The sequence below is a fragment of the Rhineura floridana genome, chromosome 11 (genome assembly GCF_030035675.1).
Source record: "Rhineura floridana isolate rRhiFlo1 chromosome 11, rRhiFlo1.hap2, whole genome shotgun sequence".
Classification (NCBI taxonomy): Eukaryota; Metazoa; Chordata; class Lepidosauria; order Squamata; family Rhineuridae; genus Rhineura; species Rhineura floridana.
Window position 1 is genome coordinate 61,635,869 of NC_084490.1, and position 20,985 is coordinate 61,656,853.

The following is a 20,985-nucleotide window of genomic DNA, read 5'->3' on the forward strand; positions in this document are numbered from 1 at the left end:
GGACTTACTTTTGAGTAGATATGGTTATGAATGTGCTCAAAATCAATGGGACTTTGGACTGAATGTAAAAAAGAATTGTGTTTGTGTTCTAACTCTTTCTGCCCCCTTCTCCAGTCCTATTTTAAAGCAAGTAGGCAGGGCTTACTTAGGTATTACAGTTTTTATTCTGTTGGAAAGTAATACTGATTTTTTTAAAACTAATACTGATTTTTCTGCAATGACCAACTGGTTTGACAATAAACTATTATATGGGCTGTATGTATTTATACATCTGCAGTGTGTGCGTGTGTGTGTATGGAGTCTTTCCAACACCCCTGTGAGGTAGGATTGTTGGAAACCAAGGCAGCTCACAACAAGAAATAAAGCCATTTAAAATCCAATAACCATAAAAACAAGTATAAACAGTTGCAAAACAGCATAAAGTGGCATGATTCGGAATTTTGGGTTGTGTGAATGAAGTTGCTTATCACTTGAGGTTGCAGTTCTGTCCCTGTTGGAGTAAGTTCCACTGAATACACTGGGACTTGCTTCTGAATAAATAAACCTAGGATTGCACTATAAATATCTTTACAGTTTGTGTAAATAATAAATATATTTGATAGTCATGCTTATATAAATATTTCTTCATTTATCATATTTTTGGTTTTTGGTTAGGAATCCTGACTGGTTGTGAGATGCTTAGTTTTCTGCCTTACTCATAGGAATCTTGTTGTGGTTGGTATGGTATTACATTTAGGAAAGTGTTACTGCCTTCTGTGTTTTTTTTCCCTATTTGCATTTCACTTATCTTTAACCTCCCTCCGTTACAGCCATAGAAGCAACAGCAGCATATGCAAGATAATTAACTCCCATTAGTGATAAGAACAAGAATTTATAATTATTATTTCAATTAAAACAAGAGGCTTCTCAATACTTTGAAGAGGACCAGATATTTATTTTCTTTCTGAGCCCAGGACTGGGTCTTTCATGATGCCCGGGGGGGGGGAGCAGGAGAGTAGTCGATAAGACAGACATCCTGGCATTGGTAATCTAATTAGCAAGGTATGTGTGGGGTTGTTGCACACTTCCAGGCCCAGTTTCATTTTGGGTATGGAGGTGGAACCTGTGTAGATGTGGTTGATCAAAGGGAGAAGAAATTTTGAGTTAAGCAAAGCTCTGCTTTTATAAAACCTAAGAAACATACAGATACTTTGAATGTCTGAGTGCCTGCACCAGTGGAATACTGGAGGAACTTGTAAAACTTGCTGCAACAGTATTTAGAACTGAGCATGTGGCATGAAAGACTCCTTTTCCTAACATTTTGGCTTGTTTTTCTCCACCCACCACATCTCTGAAATATATTGTATATGTAATGGTTAACCGTACTGCTGCCCTGACTTACTTTATGTTTGTTGCTATTTTTTTTAATTATGTTTTTATATTGATTGTGTATTTTTATTGCTTTTATTATATTTGTAAGCTGTGCTGAGCTCTGTTTTTAACAGCAAAAGGGCAGGATATAAATTCTCTTAATCAATCAATAAATACTCCATAGTGTTGGAAACTAGAGTCTAGGCATTTAAGGCTGAAAATGTTGCTTTTAAAAAAAAGATTTCTCACATCTTTCCCCAGCTTTTGGTGGTAATTCCTAGGCACAAAAACAAAACAACTGGACAATCCAAATATTAATATGCAAATATTTGCATAATATGCAAATAATATGCAAATAATTTGCATAATATGCAAATTAACCTGCCCGGATTTGTGGAACTGGAATATGGCAACCCTACCTATGACCCTCCCGGGAAACATAAAGTAGAAGGGTCAGGATTGGACCTTGGAATTGATAGACAAATGGTCAAGGAATACCTAATCACTTTGAACAAGTTCAAATTGGCAGGGTCCGATAAACTGCATCCTAGAGTATTGAAGGAACTGGCTGAAGAACTCCCAGAACCGCTCTCTATTATCTTTGCGAAATCATGGAGGACCGATGAAGTGCCGGATGACTGGAGGAGAGCTAATGTCCCTATCTTCAAAAAGGGCAAGAAGGAGGAACCGGGGAACTACAGACCAGTCATTCATTCATTCATTCATTGTATTTATATACCGCCCATAGCCGAAGCTCTCTGGGCAGTTTACAACAATTAAAAACATTAAAAACAAGTATACAAATTTAATGAAAACCAATAAGCAAGTTAAAAACACATTATTCAAATGCTGTTAAAATGCCTGGGAGAAGAAGAAAGTCTTGACCTGGCGCCGAAAAGATAACAGGGTTGGCGCCAGGCCAGGGAGATGATTCCATAATTTGGGGGCCACCACTGAGAAGGCCCTCTCCCTTGTTGCCAGACTCCCAGCTTCCCTCGGGGTAGGCACCCGGAGGAGGACCTTTGATGTTGAGCGTAGTGTACGGGTAGGTTGGTGTCGGGAGAGGCGTTCCATCAGGTATTGTGGTCCCAAGCCATGTAAGGCTTTATAGGTTAAAATAAGCACCTTGAATCGGGCTCAGAAACATACAGGCAGCCAATGCAAGCAGGCCAGAATCGGTTTTATATGTTCAAACCGTCTGGTCCCTGTTACCAATCTGGCTGCTGCATTTTGCACAAGCTGCAATTTCCAAACTGTCTTCAAAGGCACACCCTCATAGAGCACATTGCAGTAATCTAGCTTGAAGGTTACCAGAGCATGGACAACTGAAGCCAGGTTATCCTGTCCAGCCTAACATCAACCCCTGGAAAAATTCTGGAGCAGATTATAAAGCAGTCATTCCTTAAGCACCTTGAAAGCAATGCAATGATTACTAGAAGTCACCATGGATTTATGAAGAACAAATCCTGCCAAACTAATCTCATCTCATTTTTTGATTGGGTAACCTCCCTTGTAGACTGTGGGAAAGCTGTGGACATAATCTATCTCGACTTCAGCAAAGCTTTTGACAAAGTTCCCCATGATATTCTGATTAGCAAGCTAGCTAGATGTGGCCTGGGTGGAACAACTATCAGGTGGATCCACAGTTGGCTCCAGAATTGTACTCAAAGAGTGCTTATCAATTGTTCCTTCTCAAACTGGGTGGAAGTAACGAGTGGGGTACCACAGGGCTTGGTCCTGGGCCCAGTGCTCTTTAACATTTTTATTAACGACTTGGATGAGGAGGTACAAAGCATGCTTATCAAATTTGCAGATGATACAAAGTTGGGGGGCATAGCTAATACTGTGGAAGACAGAAACAAAATTCAAAGGGACCTTGATAGGCTGGAGCATTGGGCTGAAAACAACAGAATGAAATTCAACAGGGATAAATGCAAAGTTCTACACTTAGGAAAAAGAAACCAAATGCACAGTTATAAGATGGGGGATGCTTGGCTCAGCAGTACGACATGTGAGAAGGATCTTGGAATTGTCGTTGATCACAAGCTGAGTATGAGCCAACAGTGTGATGTGGCTGCAAAAAAGGCAAATGCTATACTAGGCTGCATTAACAGAAGAATTTGAGGAGCACATTGCTAAGAACATAAAAACCAACAACAAAAAATTCTATAAATACATTCAAAGCAGGAGACCATCTAGGGAGGCGATTGGACCCTTGGATGATAAGGGAGTCAAAGGTGTACTAAAGAACGATAAGGAGATTGCAGAGAAGCTAAATGAATTCTTTGCATCTGTCTTCACAGTGGAAGATATAGGGCAGATCCCTGAACCTGAACTAACATTTGCAGGAAGGCATTCTGAGGAACTGAGACAAATAGTGGTAACGAGAGAGGAAGTTCTAGGCTTAATGGACAATATAAAAACTGACAAATCACCGGGCCCGGATGGCATCCACCCGAGAGTTCTCAAAGAACTCAAATGTGAAATTGCTGATCTGCTAACTAAAATATGTAACTTGTCTCTCGGGTCCTCCTCTGTGCCTGAGGACTGGAAAGTGGCAAATGTAACACCAATATTCAAAAAGGGATCCAGAGGGGATCCCGGAAATTACAGGCCAGTTAGCTTAACTTCTGTCCCTGGAAAACTGGTAGAAAGTAATATTAAAGCTAGATTAACTAAGCACATAGAAGAACAAGCCTTGCTGAAGCAGAGCCAGCATGGCTTCTGCAAGGGAAAGTCCTGTCTCAGTAACCTATTAGAATTCTTTGAGAGTGTCAACAAGCATATAGATAGAGGTGATCCAGTGGACATAGTGTACTTAGACTTTCAAAAAGCGTTTGACAAGGTACCTCACCAAAGACTTCTGAGGAAGCTTAGCAGTCATGGAATAAGAGGAGAGGTCCTCTTGTGGATAAGGAATTGGTTAAGAAGCAGAAAGCAGAGAGTAGGAATAAACGGACAGTTCTCCCAGTGGAGGGCTGTAGAAAGTGGAGTCCCTCAAGGATCGGTATTGGGACCTGTACTTTTCAACTTGTTCATTAATGACCTAGAATTAGGAGTGAGCAGTGAAGTGGCCAAGTTTGCTGACGACACTAAATTGTTCAGGGTTGTTAAAACAAAAAGGGATTGTGAAGAGCTCCAAAAAGATCTCTCCAAACTGAGTGAATGGGCGGAAAAATGGCAAATGCAATTCAATATAAACAAGTGTAAAATTATGCATATTGGAGCAAAAAATCTTAATTTCACATATACGCTCATGGGGTCTGAACTGGCGGTGACCGACCAGGAGAGAGACCTCGGGGTTGTAGTGGACAGCACGATGAAAATGTCGACCCAGTGTGCGGCAGCTGTGAAAAAGGCAAATTCCATGCTAGCGATAATTAGGAAAGGTATTGAAAATAAAACAGCCGATATCATAATGCCATTGTATAAATCTATGGTGCGGCCGCATTTGGAATACCGTGTACAGTTCTGGTCGCCTCATCTCAAAAAGGATATTATAGAGTTGGAAAAGGTTCAGAAGAGGGCAACCAGAATGATCAAGGGGATGGAGCGACTCCCTTACGAGGAAAGGTTGCAGCATTTGGGGCTTTTTAGTTTAGAGAAAAGGCGGGTCAGAGGAGACATGATAGAAGTGTATAAAATTATGCATGGCATTGAGAAAGTGGATAGAGAAAAGTTCTTCTCCCTCTCTCATAATACTAGAACTCGTGGACATTCAAAGAAGCTGAATGTTGGAAGATTCAGGACAGACAAAAGGAAGTACTTCTTTACTCAGCGCATAGTAAAACTATGGAATTTGCTCCCACAAGACGCAGTAATGGCCACCAGCTTGGACGGCTTTAAAAGAAGATTAGACAAATTCATGGAGGACAGGGCTATCAATGGCTACTAGCCGTGATGGCTGTGCTGTGCCACCCTAGTCAGAGGCAGCATGCTTCTGAAAACCAGTTGCCGGAAGCCTCAGGAGGGGAGAGTGTTCTTGCACTCGGGTCCTGCTTGCGGGCTTCCCCCAGGCACCTGGTTGGCCACTGTGAGAACAGGATGCTGGACTAGATAGGCCACTGGCCTGATCCAGCAGGCTCTTCTTATGTTCTTATGTTCTTAAGTATAATTTCCAAATCACTTGAAGTATTAGTTCCCCTCTATTCAGCACTGGTTAGGCCTCATCTTGAATACTGCATCCAGTTCTGGTCTCCGCACTTCAAGAAGGATGCAGACAAACTGGAACGGGCTCAGAGGAGGGCAAAAATATGATCAGGGGACTGGAAACAAAGTCCTATGAGGAGAGACTGAAAGAACTGGGCATGTTTAGCTTGGAGAATAGAAGACTGAGGGGAGATATGATAGCACTCTTCAAGTACATGAAAGGTGGTCACATAGAGGAGGGCTGGGATTTCTTCTTGATCGTCCCAGAGTGCAGGACATGGAATCATGGGCTCAAGTTGCAGGAAGCCAGATTTCGACAGGACATCAGGAAAAACTTCCTAACTGTTAGAGCCATACGACAGTGGAACCAATTACCTAGAGAGGTAGTGGGCTCTCTGACACTGGAGGCATTCAAGAGGAAGCTGGACAGCCATCTGTCGGGAATGCCTTGATTTGGATTCCTGCATTGAGCAGGGGATTGGACTTGATGGCCTTGTAGGCCCCTTCCAACTCTACTATTCTATGATTCTATGAATAGATGGCATACAAACAGAGTTGCTACAAGTTACTGAAAGTGAATCTGTCCAAATTTTGACAAAAAATTATCATCAAATATGGAAAATAAAACAATGGCCCACAGACTGGAAGTGTTCAATATACATCCGAATTCCAAGGGGGATCTCAGGGAATGTAGTAATTATCAAACCATTGCCTTAATATGCAATATTAATATGCCTTAATATGCAAGTAAAGTAATGCTCAAGATTCTACAACAAAGCTTCTACCATATATGGAGCAAGAAATGCCAGATGTCCAAGCTGGATTTAGAAAGGGAAGAGGCACCAGAGATCATATTGCAAACATACACTGGATAATGGAACGGGCTAAGGAATTTCAGAAGAAAATCTTCCTGTGCTGTATAGATTACAGCAAAACCTTTCACTGTGTAGATCATGAAAAACGATGGAATGCTTTAAAAGAAATGGGGGTGCCATAGCATCTGATTGTCCTGATGCGCAACCTATACTCTGGACAAGGGGCTACTGTAAGGACAGAATATGGAGAAACAGATTGGTTCCCCATCGGAAAGGGTGTGAGACAGGGGTGTATTTTATCACCCTATTTGTTTAATCTATATGCAAAACATTTCATACGGAAAGTGGGTTTGGACCAAGATGAAGGAGGTGTGAAAATTGGAGGGAGAAATATCAATAATTTAAGATATGCAGACGATACCATACTACTAGCAGAAACCAATAATGATCTGAAACAAATGCTGATGAAAGTTAAAGAGGAAAGCACAAAAGCAGGACTACAGCTGAATGTCAAGAAGACTAAAGTAATGACAACAGAAGATTTATGTAACTTTAAAGTTGACAGCGAGGACATTGAACTTGTCAAGGATCATACTTTGGCACAGTCATTAACCAAAAATGGAGACAATAGTCAAGAAATCAGAAGAAGGCTAGGACTGGGGAGGGCAGCTATGAAAGAACTAGAGAAGGTCCTCAAGTGCGAAGATGTATCACTGAACACTAAACTCAGGATCATTCAGACCATGGTATTCCCGATCTATGCATGGATGTGAAAGTTGGACAGTGAAAAAAGTGGATAAGAAAAAAATCAACTCATTTGAAATGTGGTGTTGGAGGAGAGCTTTGCACATACCATGGACCGCGAAAAAGACAAATAATTGGGTGTTAGAACAAACTAAACCAGAACTATCACTAGAAGCTAAAATGATGAAATTGAGGTTTTCATACTTTGGACACATAATGAGAAGACATGATTTACTAGAAAAGACTATAATGATGGAAAAAACAGAAGGGAGTAGGAAGAGGAAGGCCAAACAAGAGGTGGACTGATTCCATAAAGGAAGCCACAGATCTGAACGTACAAGATCTGAACAGGGTGGTGATGCTACTGGAGGTTGCTGATTCATAGGGTCGCCATAAGTTGTAATCTACTTGAAGGCACATAGCACACACAAATCAACATGTAGAAGTTTGATCTCAGGTTGAAAAAAAACTCCAGGAATTTATTTAGCCGGAGTTGGCAACCCTACTATTAAACCAGTTTGTCTTTAGTGTAGTCATGTCTTCACATACCAGGTACAGAGAGGTAGGTACACAGGGAACAATGAACAATGTATGGGGTAAACAAGGCCACAGCTGTATTGGCTACAGGAAAATACTGGGATTTGGCATGGCATGATGTCAAGGATCCATCACCACCACCCCAGTCAGCCTGACTGCTGGCCCCATTTTTCTCAACCCTGCTGGGTAACCAAGAGGACTTGCCAAGGGGAGGTTCCCACGGTGTGGACCAGTGTGATGGATCTCATGGTAACCTCAGTGCATGTCATCTGTTCCCCAGTCTCCGAATTATGGCTGGTGCCTTACTGTGCCCCACTCAAGATCCCTTATGGGCATCCTCTTATGAACTAATGATCCTGCCCAATGCCTTCCCCAGCCAAGTTATCCTGGCTCCTACCCAAAAATGAAGACAGAGGCTTTTACATTGAAGTAAGGAGGAGATCTTCATTGAAGTAAAGTAACCGTACAGACTCAGCAGCAGCAGCAATGTTATAGCAGCCCCAAATCTCTTATTAGGGGACAAGATGGCAGGACCAGTCAGACTGGGAGCTGGAGGCAAAGTTCTGAGAAACAGAGCAAAAAGTTCCAAAACCACACAGGAGCTATGGAGTTGTCTCAACAAAGTCCCATACCCAACTGCCAAGCTTTTAAAGTCAAGGCATGGCGAGCCTAGTCATGAGGTTCCCATGCGATGTGGGAATGTCAAGCTTGTTGGCGTGTACTACATCAAAATGGGTGGGGCTGTTTTTGTTGTCAGAAGTGTCACCTAGTCCTGGGGGACAAGGCTGAGTCCACCTCCCCTTCTGACTCCCGTTCATCCACCCCAAGTGGCAGGTCAGTTCCCTCTCCAGACCCCAATGATGCTGTCCTCTTCAAAGGAGAGAAGAGAAGAGTTGGGGATGCCTCTCCATCCAGAACTGCCAGAATCATGGAGGGCAGAGGGCCTCCCTTTAACACCCCTATTCCAGTGTCTCAGCCTCCCTCATCCAACCCTTCTCATCTCCCTCCGCATCTTCACCACCTGCCAAGCCAAGCCTGAGCCCAATGGCTCCTCGGAGCTCATGACAGGATTTTAAAAAAATGCTGGAATGAACAATACAGGCTGAGGAATGTGACCCTGCTGTGATGAAGGTGAAAACCCCATAGACTTGGGGCAGTTTGGGCCATGGGAAAAATGCCTTCCTGGCCCTGTTAATCAGTGACCAACAAATGTCCTCAGCAAGGTGAGTTAGAACCAAGGGAGGATGGGTGGCTCAGCAGTGAGAGACCAACTGAGGCTGCCATGGACCATGCCCACTTTAAACTCCATGCACAAACCAGGACAGATGAAGTCTAGTCTGCAACTGAGTCCTGCCCCCAGAGCCAGTTGAGGATGTTATTTGGCTCCAGGGCCAGCAGAAGCTTGATCCACATTGGCCCCACCATCAGGAGCAACCTATTCCTTGCATCACCGACTGAGCCCGGGCACAAACCTAGCCCAGCCACCAAGGGGTGGTGAAGCTCAGTGTCACTGTTAGGGGTACTGTAAATGTTAACTATAGAGCTTGCTGTTTGAAGAGTTTTGACTATTTGCTTCTATTTCTGGCCATCAAGGACTTCTCAGATTTACATTGTTTATCCAGTAGAGTTTATCTGAAATTGAATCGTGTTGTTCCCACCCATTCTGGTGGGAGGAAGGTAATCTTGATTGTTATATCATCACGTCGTATTATTCCCACAAACAAACAAATCTTATTTAAGCTTCTTTTTTCCTTTATCTCATGCAGAAAGACTGCTGGAACTGGAAAGGAGAAGGCCAGGTATGTTTCAATGGGACAATGGTTAAGAAATGTCATGAGGCCCTACTATAAAGCATGCTTGCTTCATTTCCAGTCGTAATGAGAAAATTCCTAATTTTGCATGGGCATCTTGAAAAGAGTGAGTTATGTTCTTCTTAGCAGAATGATCATGCCTACAAATTCTATCCTGCATTCCACCCAGGGACACTTACGATTACCTGGTAACAAACACAGGTATCTTGGATACATAAATCCAGCTACTAAAATGGAACAAAAAATCACAGCAGTCCACATTCCATCTCCTTATCTGGAACTGTGAATTTAGGAGGAATAGAGGTAACTAACTATGGATGACCCAACTGAATGATGCAAACCATTGAAGATGATCAAAGAGCTGCTGCCAATGCAGAATGTTGTGGCTTGCTCCCCTTTACGGGGACACACATCGTAAGGAGTTCCCATTCTAACCCAGCTGCACAGGTTGCCTATTAGCATCCGAGCCCATTTCAAAGTGCTGGGAATGAACGTTAAAGCTCTAAATGAAGCCTGAAGCTTTGGGGAGCTTCTCCTCCCAGCTGCACCTGCCCATTTCCCACAGGGGAAGCTTTTTTGCACATCCCATCTTTTGCTGATGATGCAGATGTGAGGGTGCAGTTACTGTGGTTGCACCTGTGGTTGCATTATCTTGTTTGCTTTATACAACAAGGAACGGAGTGGTGTGCTTTGTTTTTTTAGATTTTTATCAGGTTGCATTTTTTTGTATTTGGTTTTTATTGTCTTTTATGGTCTTTAGATTGTTTAATGGTGGATTGAACCCAACCAGGGGCCCAAAATCACCCTTCACCTCCCTGAAATTTGCCAAAAATTAAATATTGGTGATTTTTGCCCCATCCCTATTCTATCTGTCCATTGTTGGAAATATAATTTTTTCTACTTTTATTTTGTATCCCCCCCCCTAGCTTTATTGTATTGTTTTGATGGAAATTATTGTAAACCACCTTGGAATGTTCAATGAAAGGTGGCAGCATGTAAATGTTTTCATTAATAAATAAATAAAATGGGCTAGATTTTAGGGGTTGTCACAGCGGAACCGTCCAAATGTTGTTAGACTCCATCTCCCATCAGCCCAAAAACCATGGCCAATGATCAGGGGTGATGGGAGTCATAGTCCAGCAGCATCTGGCTGGCTACCTTTGTGCTTGGTTACCCTTTGGCCTGATCTAGCAAGGCAACTGTTGTGTTCCTAATATGTTGATGTGGTGCCCCGGCTGGAGCTAGTTGAGATTAATTACTAATTGTCTTTCTAAAGGCAGTATTCTGTGTGGTCTGTGAGAGATACACTTAGTGAGAGGGAGAAGGTTGTGTATATGTGGGGTGTGTGCATGAGATACAGGCATGTGGGTCTGTATGTGTATGGTGAGAGAATATATGAGCTGGAGGTGCCAGTGTGTGCTTTCCCAGGGACTGGGGAGTGCTCCTTTTTCTTATTAGGCAGCAACAGTACCATTGATCACAATCAGGATCAGCAAGAGGGAGGGGGGAGGAGCATCTAATTTTATGTTAAACCACCCCACAGCAACCATTGTGCATTAAATCATGCCCACAGCAACCATTTTGTGACTGGGACTCACAAAAACCTAATTTTGGATTTTTAATTTTTCTTTAAAACACAAAGTAATAAATGGCATCTATAAATGTTCAACGTTTTGATGTGAATTATGTATTTCTGTTTTTATTATCTACTTCTAAATTAAAGGTTTAACCACAAGTTTAACCACAAGTTCAACAGAGAAGGGCAGAGGGGCTGAGGAAGGGGATAGGTGTGAAAGAGGCATTTTACAATTTATCAGGAAATGGGGCCTTGTTTTTGCCCCCCCCCAAAAGCACTGTATAAAGGGAAGCATATATCTGACAGGATTCTATACATACCTATACATTAGAAATGAAAAAATCTGTGAATTTCAGTTCTCTTAGTTTCTCATTTTCCCAATCTTAAATTTAAGTTCTCCACATTTCTGCAGCAATTTGCATTTTTTTTAAAAAAACCCTCATGAAAATTTTCCAACATTTTAGTGCAAATTTCTCCTAATAAACACATTTTTGCACATATTCTTACAGGCAATTTCTCATCATATAATGCCTTTTTGTATATTATTTTCACTCATGTATTTGTGTGCACTTTCCCCTAATACATGCATTTTTGTAAACATCGTTTGGTTGGCGAACTGCATTGCAAAATTCGAGGAAGTGTGAATTTCGAAGGATGACTGGGTTTCGGTTCTCATGTTGTTTTGGAAAGTGCAAATTTGATAGATTCAGCTTGAAATGAGAACTGAATTGAATGTATCACCCAGCCCTACTATACAGCCAAATGTGGAAAGGATTCCGCTATAGTTGTTGGCTACAAAAATTAAGAGAATGCAGGATATTTGCACATGGAAATGGATTGTGGGGGCAAGAGGCAGGGAGTGGAGCTCTCGGAACATCCAGGTGAGTCAAGGGATTCTCAATAGTTTTGATTGGACAGACAAAGTGATTGATTACCTGGGATTAGGGTGAGGGGGACATATGGCCCAGGGCATGGCCTGAAGGTATATGATGCAGCAGCCTTCCTAAAGCTAAGCAGGTCTGGGCTTGATCAGTACCGGGAAGGGAGATTGCCTGGGAACCCTATGACCCCTGTTCCATGAGACAAGGAAGGTGGGATATAAATGAAACACACACGAGTTTTGAGTATCTTGTGTAGGGAGGTGTGTTGGGGGCATGTCTGCATTGTGTGAGTTCATTGCCTCCCTCTGTGTGGAGGTGACGATATCAGTAACTTGTGGGTATTATTGCCAACACCATCCTTCATTGGTGGGCTTTAGTTATTTTTGCCACTTTCTCGCCGTTTATGCTCTGTGTTTCCCCCTTATGAGCTGAGGAGATGTAGGATATGGTGGTGACAGCAGCAGCAGCAACAGATCTCTCTCTCATTCCCCCCTACCCTGCTACTTTCACCAGGTGCAATTAATTTTACACTGGCCCAACATGGGTGACCCTCGCACTAATTGCATTCACGGCATTCAAATGTGCAGACATGTTATGTGAAGCAACCCTCCTGGGGGCTGTACCACTTCAGATGAGAGACAACATGTCCCACCTGTCAGGGAGAATGCCTGAGTTTGTCAGCCTGTCAGGAAGAATGCCTGAGTCCAGCCTTTCCATGTACAAGGAGTGCATGAGCATCTCACACATACCAACTGAAGTGGCATAGTCCAGGAGGGATTATAGCATATTGGATATGTTATTTCTGCATTCTGCATGTTTGAATCAAACAATATTCAAATAAGGTTTTCTTTTTTAAAATTTGTTTCATTTTTTCATGGGTGGTGAAATATGAAACTGGTGTATTAAAGAAATGTTGTGTCTTTTTTCATTCTAGAAATCAGCTTCTTCAACAACAGAAATCCTGTTAGAGGTTTTAAAAGCATAACTACACTCTCAGTCAAAAGACTTTTGTTAAGAAGAGTGTAGGATGGGACATGGGAGGTTTCCCCACAGAAATAACACGCTGAATAACACCTCTGTTGAGCAGTGATTTGAAGAAAATATGATGGTCCCAGAAAAGCATATCATGACTTTCATATCAGTGAGAGCAGTTGCAATCCAGCTGCTCATACTTCAGGTCACCCTAGTAGGAAAAATATTCTGTGGGAATGTGCTTATTTGGCCAACAGAAGCTAGCCATTGGCTAAATGTTAAGATCATCATTCAGGAACTGTTACACAGGGATCACAATGTCAGCATCCTAGTTTCAACAGGATCAATCTTCATCAAACCTGGTGATGTGCCAACCATGAAGTTTGAGGTGTACTCTGTGCCCTTTGGAAAGGATGACCTTGACTCCCTTTTCAAGGAAATCATAATGCTGTGGTTCAACAACAAGCCAACCACTCTGACCTTTTACAGGTTTTACCGAGAGCTGGGGAAGCTGATGAAGAACGTAACTGTATTCAACAGGCAAATGTGTGAAGGCGTACTGGCCAATCAGGAACTCATGGCCCACCTGGAAAAAAACAAATATAATGTGCTCCTTTCAGACCCCGTGACAATGTGTGGTGACCTGATTGCTTTGAAATTGGGCATCCCATTTGTGTACACTCTGCGGTTCACACCAGCCTCAACAGTGGAGAGACACTGTGGAAAAATACCCTCCCCTCCTTCGTATGTTCCAGCTACTTTGGCTGAGCTCACAGACAGGTTGTCATTTGGAGAAAGAGTGAAAAATATAATATCTTACCACCTACAAGACCACGTTTTCCAGACCTACTGGGGAGAATGGGACTCCTATTACAGTCAGGTTTTAGGTAAGCCTGTTTTTGTTTCTTCTTCCCAAAGTATAATTATTTGGTAGATGCTCTAAAAATGCAGAGGGTCCCATGTCCAATCCTTGGCATCTCCAACTAAAAAGAATCTCCACATAGCAGGACTGGAAAGGCCTCAGCCTGAGGCTTTGTAGAGCCACTGCCAATTGGAGTAGGCAGTACCAAGCTGAATAGCCTGAGGCAGGGAGCAGCAGATCTCACCAGCTTTGTTCCTTTATTGTTTAGCTAAGTTGCTTTGCCTTCTGTTCAACTTCCACTCCTCCTGAATTCCAGTTTAATTAGCAGAATCTCTAAAATTAACCTTGGAATAGAAACACAATTGATTGTATTGGGGTTTATGGGATGAAACAATTATGTGGTTCTATCTCTAGCAGAGTAAAAATGGCAAAATAATGGAATGAGCAATAATCAACCCCACCTCCACCCGCACACAGTCTAGCAGAATAAAGCAATCAAGCTTTTTCCGGTAAAGTATATGAAATTAGGTTACTCACAACCTTCATGTATATAGTGATACAGACACAGCTTAGGAAATGAGAAAGAAGAAATATAGGTTACTTCAGGCCATAGTTTTAGCTTCTGGCAAGCAGCCTTATGCCTGCTTGTTCATGTGGTAATGGAGAATTCAAAAAGGCAGCACAACAAAAAGGAGGGGGAAGGCAAAACAACAATCAAACAGGAGGCTATATCACAGCAGACTATATTCTTCCTTAACTGTACTAAAGCATGTGTAACTCTGCCCACTAGTGGCACAGGATATGAGGTTGCCTATTCCCAATATGTTGTAGCTTTCTGTTCCTTTGTTCTTTTTCACCTCTACATTACCGATTGTATACATGCTGCTAGCTTATGCATGTACCTTGGCCCTTTAATGGTGGTTTATCCCACCTCAAATAAATCCTCATCGTGATCATCTTCCATCTGGAAACCTATGTCCTCACTGTGGGAGGCTGTGTGGGTCCAGAATTGGCCTCCACAGTCACTTACGGACCCACCGTTAAAGACCTGATCTTGGAAGACAATCTTACTCAACCACAAGTGATCGCCAATGAATCCCACACTGAAAGAGCCTGAAGGGGGACAAGGAGTTGCTCTGTAGGAGGTCCCCTCTGCTGTCACTTTAATAAGAATGAAAAGACAAGGAAACTAAATATTGCAAACAAACAAATTATTCAGATAAGTGTAAGACAACTGTAAAGGAAGGAAAATTTGCTCGATTTTCTTCACCAAAGTAGGGATATGCTGTATCTGGCTCGAGTTATTGCTACACTCCTGATTCTGTTTGTGGAGGAGATGAAGCAGTTGGTGCATTGCCTCCAAATGTCAGGAATGACCAGTGTCACCTCCCAGTTCGAGGGGAGAATGGCATTCACACATTTCCTTGGTCTTTCAGGCCCAAATCCAGACAGCATGGGTGAACTCACAGGAGGATTCATCTAGAAACACAGAAAAGTTCAGGTGCTTCATAAAGCAATACAGGACTAGGACAATGTGGGGCATCTCTTTGCTGCTTCCAGGTACTCTGTCCTTCCCATTTGGATTTGGGCCTGAAAGACCTGGAAAGGTATGGGTGAATGGGGGTAAACTGTAAGCAAGCATAATATATGACATTACACAACATTGCTGTAATCCAAGGCACGTCTGTTAAGGCATCAGCCTCAGCTTCCTATATCCTGGTGTTGTGGTGCTTGAACCAATTTGATATAACCTTAACCTTTTTTTAAAAAATCATTGAATGGTCAATCTCTCTCCTCATGGAACCCTGGGAAGTGTAATTCTGTAAGGTTTGCGGGCAGGAATAGAATGGTAAGGATATCGAAGAGAGATTTCACAGTGTTCTCACCAAATTATCATTTCCAGGAACCATGGCAAGTTTTACTGGTAAAAACCAATTGGTTTATTTATTAAGATAACACTAGTGTGTTTTTGAGTAACACTAGTGTGATTTGAGCAGACAAGGATAGGATTGTGCTGTTCATCCATTTCTAAAGTTTCAAAGAGTCAAAGAGTGAGGAGTAACTCTATAGCACAGGTGTGGGGAGCCTATGGCCCATCAAATGAAATTGGACTACAACTCCCATCAGCCGTAGTCAGTGTAGCCAATAGACAGTGATGATGGGGGTTGCAGTTCAGCAACATCTGGAGGGCTGCAGGTCCCCAACCTCTACCCTAGCAGCAGCATATTCCTGATAGGTCTGCATAAGTTTCCTTCTCCTTTGGCTGGAAGTTCTGTCAAAGTACTACCTGGTATCTGGAGTACGAAGGTGATCCTAGGAATTGTCCCTAACAGGTGGTTAAAGAGATGTGCAGACTGTTAAATACATAAATCCTGAAAAGTGGCCCACATCATGTTTCAAGTCTTCTTCTCCTTGGTCATCAGGGCTAGGAACTTATTGCATTTTGTTTCTTAAAAGCGGAGACTTCTAGGACAATATACACAGTGATGATACCATGCTTTCATAAGAATTCCTCACAGTCAAGGCTACCTCACAACTCACCTTAAGAGGATTTCAGTTTGTCTATCCAGCCTTAACTCTCCCTCTTTTAGGTATTTTTTTGGGGGGGATAGGTTATCCCCCCCAACTCCCCAACAATATAATGGGAAATGCACATATTTTGGACCTTATTCAGAGCCAGCAGACCAGAGTGGCATTTCTCACCTTGCCAAGCTTATCCAGTTTGCTTCATTGACAAATAGGGATTTGAACCCAATATGTTTTTGTAAAGGTTCAACACTTCATCCATTATATGTCTGTTTGGGAAATTCTTTTGTTAGATCTCAAAAGATTAGCTGTATTTTCTCTTTCACAAATCTGCAACAACAGAGGGAGAACTGAATGAAAATGTCCTTGATTGTACTTTCCAGTATGTTCAGAGCACACGTTACATACTAGCCTTGCCTAATGGCTAAAAAAGGAATAAAAGGCAACATGAGTGGTTTCTTAATCTCAGCAGCTGCAAAGATTTATTTGCACCTGGAGATTTGCTTACATCACAACCTTCTTGAACCATATGCTTTGTCTTGTAAGTAGATTATTTGTACATATAACAGAAGCCCAGGTTCCATAAGCAAAATACATGCACAGGAATTTGACACTTCAGTTCACACACAGGTTCTTGATTTTGAATTGTTTGGGGTTGAGGACTGTAGTTAATCTGTCTTGAAGGAAGGCAGACGGCTTATATAACCATTCATGATGGCATGTGAACAGAGGCATTCAAAAAAATCCCTGAAATACCAGAGGCATTTATCTCAGGTTCCATTCTGAGCTTTCTTTGTTGTTATATGCCTTCAAGTCGACTACGACTTATGGCGACCCTATGAATCAGCGACCTCCAAGAGCATCTGTTATAAACCACCCTGTTACTTGAACTCCTATTGTCTCCTGTGTATCTCTAAAGATTATTATTTATTAACAGAATTAAATCCTACTGCAATTGGCATAAGACATTGTATGGCCCCATGACTCCTTCTTTAGCTTTTCATCACTGTTTTGTTTCAGCCAACCTTTTATTTTCCAGTTCCAACAACACAGTGTTGGAATAAAAGAGATGATATATTATCCTCTGGACTTGTGATCACCAGAGCTGCTAGGGCTGAACCCAGGCCCCACAGCCCCCTTCCTCAATAAACACCCAGGGAACAGCAAATGGAGCAGCATGGACATGTCTCTCCATAAAACTGCTGGAAAGAATGTACTTCCTTTTGTAAAGCAAAATCTAAGCAACACACTAACTGTGTGCTCTGCTTTGGCCTTGGAGGTACTTGTAAGAATCAATTTGTTCTAATCTGTGGCCTTCCATGGTTCCTTTTAGAAAACGCTATAAACAAACAAAAATGAAAACAAGGATTACTGTTTTTTGTTCGTTGCAAAAGCTCTTGTAAGGCATGGGATGGTAATAACAGGGGGAGAGAAGAGAAATGTGAAGTAATATACATGGCTGTATAAAGACACCCACACACCCCACACACAATGTAAGGCCATTAAGTCCAGGGTCTAAAATTACCTAGCTTTGCCACTGGTCTGGACTGCAGTTCAATATTGATAAGGAGTCAGCCAGAAAGCAGATGAGGTGCCAAAGGAGTGAAGATAGAGAAATGTCCCCAATCCTAAAAAGGAGTTTCTAGGAAATTACACAGTGGTCAATCTGACTTCAATGCCAGAGTTATGACATACTAGAACAGATTATAAAGCTGTCAATCTGTAAGCATCTCAATAACAATGAACTGATTGATTAAGCCTGATGCTAGTGGTTGGCCAGGCCATGCACTGGCTGAGTACCCCAAGGGCTCAGAAGGTCCCTCACTAGCCTGACCTGTCCTCACTCTCCACCAGACTCCACCAGATTAATGGCCAGCTCCTACCTGTGGTGACTGCCCACCATCTTAATTTATCCAGAATACAATGTCAGCCTATAGATCTATAAAATCTATGAAACCCAGCCTATAGAACTATGAGATCTATTTTTATAGATAGAGATGGGGAACCTGTTGCCCTCCAGATGTTGTTGGACTTCAGCTCTCATCATCCCCAGCCAGCAAGCCCAACAGTCAGGGATTATGGCAGCATTAATCTAGCAATATCCAGAGGGCCACAGGTTCCCCATCCCTGTCATAGATCTGTGGATCAAGGCACTGCATTTTGGGTAAATGAAGATGGTGGGGGCCAGCAAGGATGGGATCTGAGCCTGACTCCTATTCAAAAATGACACCATCATGCCCAACATTAAAATGCAATTTGTGCACCAGCAGAGAAGATGGTGAGTGGTGGTGTTGCTGAAGTGACAGAAGAAGAAAATAATACTGCTCAGTTATAGCCATGTATGTGTGCATTGGGGGGCATCCTCAGCACAGTCCCAAGGCCCCCCTGAAGTCTGGAGCTGGTCCTGTGATTAAGTGAAGCTAGCATGGATTTATCAAGAATAATTCCTGCCAGGCTAATCTTACATTCTCTTAGGTTCTAGTTTAGCGGATTGTGGGACATAATTCACTCGATTTGAGCAAGAAGCTGACAAGTCCCCCTTGATAACAAACTGTTTAAATATCCATCAGGTTGGAAAAACATATTTACAGTGCTCATGAATAGTTGCCCATCAAACGTTTTGTCGAGGTCACAGCTAGGAATATAGGAAGCTTCCTTATACTGTGCCAAGACAATTGGTCACTCTAGCTCAGTATTATTGTCTACAGTCCTTTTACCTGCAATGCATGTGCTGTACCACTGAGCCCTTCCCTAAGCTGAAGAGGGAAAACTTAGACCTTTCCTCCCCGTGCACTAGTTTCAATTAAAATCCCCCCTTGTACTATGTGTTAATTTAAACACAACAACAACAAATGTAGCAGCCAACCATGCAATTAAAGTAACATCTATTTTGGCCTTGAGTGGGGGACAGCTTTCTTCAAATACCTGAATGCCTTTTACATAAGGCTTGTTCACGTGTTATACTGAACACAGGTACAAGCTGTCTCTACATATATACAAGTGTTTGGGTGAAAGACAGTACATTTGTGGATTTGTACAGGTCAGCTGCTTGTGTATATAACTCTTTTATAAGATGATATATAGATATAGATATTTTCAAAGTTCTTTAATCAGTCTGTGAAGGCACTCACAACAAAATACTTACACAGTGGGAAATAACAAAACTCTCAAACCTCAAACAACAGATATATATTGTGCTTTTTTGGTAAAAATAATAATGATAATAATGAGGTGCCAGTACTCATAGCTTGAAAAAAGTGCTATGGGTGCCAACACAAAATGGCTGCCAATGGGAGCAAAAGAAGGAGGTGAAGTTATTTTGTGTTGTACCATCACACACGCAAAAACACTTTATAACATTAATGATACAATTTACATGAATGTCACAAAACAATAAAACAGACCACTGTCCTTCCAGACTTCTGTCTTTCAGGTTGTCACTACAGAACCTGTCCCTGAAGCCTGATCTTTCTGCTGGCCACAGAGAGAAAATTGTCTCTTCTCATTGATTCACCTAAGCTCCACAGCAGTGCCAGTAATTCAGGAAGCTGAAACTTACAGCCCTTTATGACACACAAACACAAAAACATAAGTAGACATGGAACTTGTAGTGTTGGGGGACTTCATAACATATCATTAGATTTTTAAGCAAAACCTCTCTACTAACCTGTTCTTAAGGGTTCAGGGTCTTACAGAGAGGAGATAGCCAGGCCTCATCCTAATTGCACTGAGGTAAGTAATCTCCCTTTCTCACAACAGGCTAACTAGTGTTGCCAAAAATAATTTCTTTTCCCACACCACACCCAAAATCCACTGCTGTTGAGTATGTCACTCTGGTATCCTTTCGATCAAAGGGGTAGCCAACTAGCCTTGGTTTACAGCAGAAATGAAACAATAATCAAGTAGTGCTTTAGAGACTATACATAGGAACAGAAATGCAAACAATGAAAAATACAAGAAAATGTCTGAATGTAGAAAAAAAATAAAAGGCTAGATTTTGGCTTGACAGTTTCATGAAATACATAATATTTCTGGACCGGGATAGCCTGACCACTGTTGTCCACACACTGGTAAACTCCAGGCTCGATTACTATAATGCGCTCTATGTGGAGCTGCCCTTGAGGTTGGTCTGGAAACTGCAGTTAGTGCAAAATGCGGCGGCGAGACTGCTCACTGGGGCAAGTTATCACCAACATGTCACCCTGCTGCTGAAAGAACTGCACTGGCTGCCCATTTGCTACCAGGCCAAGTTCAAGGTTCTAGTTTTGGTGTACAAAGCCCTATACAGCTCTGGACCAGGATACCTGAAAGACCGTCTTACCCCTTATATACCCAGCTGATCACTGCACTCTGCAGGTGAGGGCCTCCTGCAGATACCATCTTATCAGCAGGTCTGCTCTGCACAACATAGGAAATGGACCTTTAGCGTGGCGGCACCTACCCTGTGGAATTCCCTCCCCTTAAATATTAGACAGCTGCCATCTCTGCTGTCTTTTCAGCGCCTTTTGAAGACTTTCCTCTTTCAACAAGCCTTTTAAGTTGAGACCTATCCCAGTCTGCATCTGTTTTAGAATTGCCTTTAATATGTCTTTCAATATCTTTAACCCTTTTTTGTTTTTAAAAAAGATGTTTTTAAAGTTTTTTTAAAATGTTTTTAACCTTGTTTTGTTTTAATGTATTTTAAGGTCTTTTTATGATGTTTTAAAGTGTTTTTAGTGTTTCTGTTTGCCGCCCTGGGCTCCTGATGGAAGGAAGGGCGGAG

At 42.1% G+C, this 20,985-nt stretch overlaps 1 protein-coding gene and 1 long non-coding RNA gene across 2 annotated transcripts in view; one reads left to right on the forward strand and one right to left on the reverse strand.

Annotated features, from left to right (window-relative positions):
* LOC133366298 (uncharacterized) overlaps window positions 1-20,985 on the reverse strand; it is a 65,684-nt gene that overhangs the window by 42,810 nt on the left and 1,889 nt on the right. The gene's annotated exons all lie outside the window — the stretch shown is intronic.
* LOC133366297 (UDP-glucuronosyltransferase 2A2-like) overlaps window positions 12,966-20,985 on the forward strand; it is a 45,223-nt gene continuing 37,203 nt past the window's right edge. The window contains exon 1 of the mRNA XM_061589256.1: window positions 12,966-13,722. Within this exon, the coding sequence (XP_061445240.1) occupies window positions 12,966-13,722 (757 nt within the window). The remainder of the gene's footprint in view (window positions 13,723-20,985) is intronic.